Here is a 7,420-nt window from a genome sequence, read left to right on the forward strand (position 1 = left end):
GAAAAAGAACAACAGTATGCAAAGGCTATTTACTGTATTGTTTCACTTAGATGACATTCTCAAAAAGAAAGAAAACTATAGTCATGGAAAATACATCAGTGGTTATTATCGGAGGTTAGATATAGGAGGAGGGTATAACTACAAAGGGCTAGCACAAGGGAGTGTTTTAGGTTATTCCTATACACGTGCTAAAACTCACAGAACGTAGTCACCAAAGTCAATTTTACTGTATATTAATTTTAAAAATAAAAAGAACCTATGGCTTCAGGCTAAAATGAAGGCTTGAATATACGTTTTATCTCCAATTCCCCTCAAGACTCAATTAAAATAGAACCATTAAGAAGACTTACACAGAAGGACAATGAGAAGAGAGAAAACAGGGTCAGACCAGGTTTTAACAAATGTTTTTAATATCAACAGTGAATAGGTGGGTGGTACATGGCCAAGCACAGAGGAGAAAACTGATACCTCACTCCCTGCTCAGATTACACTACATCTCTGCTCAACCTCTGGCAGAGATTCTAGGGTAGAACCCTGAAAATCACAGGTACCTCCACCGGCTGGAATGCGAGATGGGGCTGAACAAAGGACTGGTTTAAAGTCTTTATAAACATACCCAATTCTCCTCCTCCAGACAGATTACTGTCCCTCCTGAACCAGGCAGAAGGTAAGAAGTTTACTCTCTGTGGGGATTGAACCAGAGAAGTTCTTTTCTTGCAAATACTGCTCAGAGATAGCCGAGTAGGGCAAGACATGCTACTGAAAATATGAACAGATAAGCAACCATAGATCACCATTTAAGGAAAATCTCTAACAAATAAGAAGAGTTCAAAACAAGAGTAAAAAGAAACTGCAGAAACAGTGATTATGTGGGGAGCATGACGGTGATACCTGAAGAATCCACAGAGCTCATCAGAAATAAATAGATGTAACAAAATGCATTCCCCGTCTAGCAAATGTCTCTATTCTATGTAAGACTTTCACGACCACAGCCTGTAATGACTGAAATGCGATAAACACTTCCTCACTCCAAAAAACTCAGTATCAATATCATTGTTTCAAGTTGACAAACTCCAGACTTGATGGTAGCACTCCAGGGTCACTTCCCTCAACTCAACCAACCTGGACAGCTCACTGTCCCCAAACATGTCACAGTAGTGAAATCAAATCTGCTTCCCTACCGAAGGAAAACCATACCAAAATTAGGTCAAGAATATACTCAAAGCTAAGAAGAAAAATTGTTTTGTTGATTAAAAACCAAAGACAACAACCAAATTTTTTCAAGAGTTTTTTTTTACAAAAACTATTTTTACAGAAGTATTTTTAAATAAAAAATAAATTTAAATAAAAAAGTATTTTTAAAAAAAAGTATTTTTACAGAAGATATGTAGAATTAGCGAATCCACTGTTTTCTTTGGAGTGGCCTTTTTGTCCTATTCTTTCAACCAAGGTATTATCTTCCATGATTTCTTCAAAATGGCATGATGTTCTTCACAATAGGGAACATGATAAACTTTTTCCAATTTTAAAACTAAAATTATCAAATATTCACATGTAGCATTTTCAACTCTAAATATTTTAATATATAAAACCAATATTTAAAAGTCCATGGAAAGATTTTTTTAAATATAAATAATAGGAAAAGGCTAAAAGAGTATCTCTGCTATTAAAAAATGAATGCCACAGAAATAAAATTGAAGTTTTCTGAGAGGCCTAGTACTAGCCTGCTGATTAAGGGTTCAAGTTTAAGATTTCAATTTTAACTAAAAGACTAATACAGCCTATTTTGTTCTTGTTTCTAAAGGGTAATCTTTTCAGTTGTTCTTTCTCTTTCTTTTTTAAGCTATTTATTTAGCAATATCAATCAAATTCTATACTAAAAGGTTTGAGGTTTCTATTATAAAGTCTCTCCATCAAAATATTAGAAGAGGTATAATTTTTGACTGACAAAACTACAAGTTGTGTCTAATTCATAAAATCCCATGAAGCAAACTGAATTTCTTGTACTTTAATTAAATACAACCCAATTATTTATTTTATACCCTTGATGTAATAAACCAGATACTAAGTAGAAATTTACGTTCTTTGAGTTATTTCCCAAAGAACACAAACTATCTGAAGGAAAGGACCCGTTGTTTGTTTTTTCTAATTTCTTTTTTTTTCAAATTTCAGATATTTATTAATCAGTGTAAACCCCAACATAATACACCAACATGATATCGTGCATTTGGAGGGAAAATATTTCCTGGTTAAGTGGAAAACTGTGTGAATGGCTTCTGAAAGACCTTCATTTTAAGCAGCTTTATAGTGAAACATTTTCTTTGGAAATCTGGACCTTCTATCTTCGGTTTGCTGTAATCTACATTCATTGAATAGAATTTGTATTGATCACTGAGACCCAGTTTGTTCCAGAATTCTGGGTTATTCTTTCTGTCCCAACAGACATCTGGGTTGAACAATGCCAGGGGCAAGACATACAGCACTGCTCCAGTACCTCCAGCTGCAATAAATACAAGGAAGCGGGGGTGGGGTGGGGGGGGTGGGGGGGGGGTGGGTCAAGCCTGGATGCTTCTTCTCTTGCCTGAGGATTTTGTGCAGCATGGTTGCAGCAGTGGGCTCAAATCCATTAGCACAGAAAAACAAAACTGCAAGGCCCAGGACTAGGTAGTCTCTGCCTTTTTTCCCTAATTTCTAATTAATTGTGGACCAACAGTTCTTAAGACAGAATTTAAATGGGCAGCTAGTCAAGATGACAGAGTAGGTAAACACTGTACTCACCTCCTCCTACAACCACAAAAAAAGTTGCAACTAAATTATAGAACAACCACTCTTGAGTATCACCTGAAGACTAGCTGAACAGAACTCCTATTAACTAAGGATACAAAGAAGAAGCTACGTCAAGACTGGTAGGAGGGACAGAGATTCAAAAGAAGGTGGTCCCACATACATGTGTGGCCATTCAATATACAGAAGTACCCCCTGAGGAGCGATAGACCACAACCTCACACCAGGCTCCCCAGCCCAAGGCACCTGAGGAATCCCTATGACATCTGGCTGTGAAAATCAGCAGGTATTCCGTCCAGCTGAGACGGAAGACTGCTGTAGACTCAGGTGTCCTCTTAAAGGGCCCAAGCACAGACTTACTCTCAAACAACTGCCCTAAGCTCCAGTGAAGGGACAGCACAATGGTATAAAACTAGAAATCAACAACAAGAAGAAAACTGAAAAACACACAAACACATGGAGGCTAAGTAACATGCTACTAAGCAGTGCATGGGTTAATAATAAGATCAAAGAAGAAATAAAAAGATAAATTCAGACAAATGAAAATGAAAACGACGCAAAAATCTATGGAACACAACCAATGCAGTTTTAAGAGGGAAATTCATAGCAAAATACACCTACTTCAAGAAATAAGAAAAATCTCAAATAAACAAGTTATTTATTTTTTTTCAAATAAACAATTTAAACTTACACCTAAAGGAACTAGAAAAAGAACAGAAAACAAAGCCCAAGTGAGTAAAAGGAAGGAAATAATAAAGATCAAAACAGAAATAAACAAAATAAAGTAAAAAATAAATTACAAAAGATTAATGACCAAGAGCTGGTTCTTTGAAAAGATAAACAAAATTGATAAATCTTTAACCAGACTCAACAACAAGAACAAAGAGAGAGCCAGAGAGAGAGAGAGAACTGTAATAAGTAAAATCAGAAATGAAACAGCAGTGAAAACTAACACCACTAAATATAAAGGATAATAAGAAAATACTATGAACAATTATATGCCAACAAATTGGACAACCTGGAAGAAATGGATAAATTCTTAGAAAAATACAATCTTTCAAGACTGAATCAAGAAGAAACAGAATCTGAACAGACCAATAACCACTAATGAAATTGAATTAGTAATCAAAAAACTCCCAACAACAAAAGTCCTGGAGCAGATGGCTTCACATGTGAATTGTACCAAACATTCAAAGAATTAACATTTATCCTTTGCAAACTATTCCAAAAAATTCAAGAGAAGGGAAGGCTCCCAAGTTCATTTTACAAGGCCAACATTACTCTGATTCCAAAACTAAACCAAAACATTACAAAAAAGAAAATTATATGCCAATATCCCTGATGAACATAGCTGCAAAAATCCTGAACTAAATATTAGCAAACCAAATTCAGCAATATATTTAAAAAAATCATATACCATGAACAAGTGGGATTTATTCCTTGGATGCAAGTTTGGTTCAATATCCACAAATCAATTCATGTGATACACCACATAAACAAAATTGAGGATAAAAATCATATGATCATATCAATAGACACAAAAAAGCATTTGACAAAATCCAGCACCAATTTATGGTAAAAACTCTCAGCAAAGTGGGAATAGAGGGAATATATTTCAACATAATAAAGGTCATACATGACAAAGCCCCAGCTAACATCATACTCAATGGTGAAAATATGATTTTATTTATATGTGGATTCTGAAAAACAAAACAAATGAACAAACTCATAGATGCAGAGGACAAACTGATGGTTGCCAGAAGGGAGAGAGGTTGGGTGGCTGGGTGAAAAAGGTGAAGGGATTCAGAAATACAAATTGGCAGTTACAAAATAGTCACGGGGATGTAAAGTAGAGCACAGGGAATATAGTCATAATATTGTAATAACTATATATAGTGCCAAATGTATACTAGGCTTATGGGGGATCACTTCATAAGTTTTATAAATGTCTAACTACTATGCTGTACACCTGAAACGAATATTAAATGTCAATTGCAGTTGAAAAAATGTAAGACAATTAAAACAACCTTCTAAGAAAAAAATGATATACAAAATAAAATCCAAAATATTTTATTATTAAGGTCAATAAACATAAAATTACTCTGCCAAATTGCTACACTAGTTTCTATTTCACATATTCCTCATCTCAACCTCGGCAGTCCAGGAACTACACTTTAAGAAGCGTTGCTGTAAAATTCCTACTAGTTTGAGAGGCATTGGAATAAACTCCTTAACCTAAGACAGTGCTTCCTCCTTTGAGAGCAGGGACTTTTTGTATTTTCATGTAAACATTTTATTTATTTGTATTTGTATTTTGATTTTTTATAAAATACTTTTGTATTTTACTCACTTATCTTTCCAGATACCTTCCCCACAGTTTAAAAGTCTGAGCAAACAAACCATCCTAGTTTCCTGCTACAGAAATCTTGATTCATTTTTAAGATTCTTCATTTCTGAAAAACTAACGATTCGCCTCAGATAATATAGCAACTATGAAACCTTGTGTCTTCTAACAATTTGTCTCCCTTTGGTTCCAAATACTTCAATTCCTTTTTAAAAAAATCACTGCTTAAAACAGAAGTACTTTGTGTTTAGAATGATAAGGGAAACTGTGAAAAGTATCATTGTGTTGTGATAGACTCATGAAAAGATAAGAAGCACACAGATAGAAGCTGAGGGACAGTGTGGGCCTTCCGTTTGTCCCTTCCAGTTGGTGTAGACAGGGGAGGTGCGGGTGTGTGGGCAGTGCTCCTGCACGGGGAGCCAGACCAGGGACCAGGGAGGGGCTGTAGTCCCGGCTCGCTGTCCTAGTCCCCAAAGCAGAATGGAAATCTGGTATTTCCTCAAGAACAAATGCTCAAAGCAGTCATGTGGGTAGACCTGATCCTGGGCAACCTCCGTGGTTGAAACACACTTCTAGGCAGACTGGAAGAAGGGTGGAAATGGAGCAAACGGGGGAGTCCAGCACTGCGGGAATGGTCTACTGTCCTGAGCCTGCGAACATGAAAAGATGCTGGTATTGGAAAGAAGAGTAAATGCGAACACCATATCCAATTAGCATTTCTGGTACTCAGGAAATTGTGTAGAAATCTGCACTTCATTAATGGGAACAGGATAAAACCAGTTGGTTGGCTGCTGTACCGTTAACATGAATTTACTAATAACAACAGTCTATGACTTGCTAGGTTCCCCAAATCAGAAAAAGATTTTTAGGAATTCTCAAAAACGGAAAGGAGCAGAGTAGTGGCACTACCGCCTTCGAAATTTGTCCAATGCCTGCACTGTCCATGGAAATCAGTTGCTCGTGTGAGAAACCAGCGGTTGGAGAAGTAATTTATAACATTAATAAGCGAAGAATGGACAATAAAGGGACATTCCACCAAGATGTGAAAAATTAAAACGTAAGTGAAGCCAGGTTGGCTGTCTGTGAAGGAAGTGCAGGAGACACCAAGCAAGTGACAACGCTCCCCGTGGCTGGACACCTGCAGCCCGCTCTGCTCGGCGAGTCGCCGCGGTCGCTCGCACCCAAGACCGGAGGCCAGTGTCCGGGGGACGGGACGACGGACGCGCCCCGGCTCACAGCGCCCCTGCGCCCTCAGCCTGGCAGGCCGGGCGCGCGGGCTCCAGCCCTGCCCGGGGCGCGAAGGGGGTCTGGCCCGCGCCGGCGCGCCGCTCGGGCCCGGCGGCTGCAGGTGGCCGCGGCCAGGCCGGCTGGGACGCGCCGCCCGCTCCCCTTCCGCGACCCCGGCCCACGGCCCCGACGCCCGCTCCCCGTCACCTTCTGGGCGCTGGAGCCACGGACCCGCCCCGCGCGGTCGTAGACGTGGCAGCGGATCACTGAGCTGCCCACGTCCAGCCCCAGCACGAAGCCCGGGCGCGCGGTCTCCGGCGCGCACTGCTCCGCGGGCCCCCGTTCCGGGACGGTGGGCAGCCCAGGCATGCCGCCCGCAAGCCTCGCCCCGCAGCCGCCTCTCCGGCCGGCGCGTCGCACGCCCCAGCCCCGCCGCGGCCAAGCGCGCCCCGCCGGGCCGCCGCCCGGCCCGCCCCCTCCGCCAGATCCGGGAGGCGGCCCCGCCCCTGCCCGGGCCCCGCCCCTGCCCGGGCCCCGCCCCGGCGCCGTGACGTCACGGCTGCGCACCGGGCTTTCCGAGGCGCGCGCGGCGGCGGCGCGGGGCGCTGGGAGGTCGGGCCCGGGGCTCCCCGCGGAGCGAGCGGCCTGCTTCTCCGAAGGCCGCCGCGTTAGCGTTGTCCTAACCCGTAGTTTTAGTTATTTCCCTCATCGGCTCCCTGAAACAGTGCGTGCGTTTCTTTTAACCCTCCTTACATTTTATGAATCTATTAAGAAAAGTAAAGTGACCTGAAAAATTGAAAATTCGGCAGAGTATTTATTAATAAGCTGAGTTTCCCCGCAAGACTGCTCTCCCCAGAAAACTTGGTCAAATTGGCACGTCTAACATACACCAGTAAATACCTGCTAACTGAGCGGGCGCAATGAGGAGGGCAGCCCTCCACCGCTAGGAAAACGAGGCACTGCCTCGCCCCCCGCAGGAACCAGCTGTCCCGGTCTGCAATGAGGAGCTTTTGGGACACGCGGGATTTTCTATGCTGAAGCCAGGACGGTCCCCCGGTGCTCAGA

General features: G+C 41.8%; 1 protein-coding gene across 4 annotated transcripts in view; it reads right to left on the reverse strand.

Moving 5' to 3' along the window:
- GK5 (glycerol kinase 5) overlaps positions 1-6,808 on the reverse strand; it is a 94,986-nt gene extending 88,178 nt beyond the window's left edge. For 2 of the 4 annotated variants that reach the window (XM_081070483.1, XM_081070482.1), the window contains exon 1: positions 6,563-6,808. In XM_081070483.1, the coding sequence (XP_080926609.1) occupies positions 6,563-6,724 (162 nt within the window). In that variant the 5' untranslated portion in view covers positions 6,725-6,808. The remainder of the gene's footprint in view (positions 1-6,562) is intronic. The other 2 variants (XM_081070485.1, XM_081070484.1) reach the window with 2 other exon arrangements.
- Between the last annotated feature and the right edge of the window lie 612 nt (positions 6,809-7,420).

This window comes from Rhinolophus hipposideros (genome assembly GCF_964194185.1).
Source record: "Rhinolophus hipposideros genome assembly, chromosome: 2".
In the NCBI taxonomy this organism is placed as follows: Eukaryota; Metazoa; Chordata; class Mammalia; order Chiroptera; family Rhinolophidae; genus Rhinolophus; species Rhinolophus hipposideros.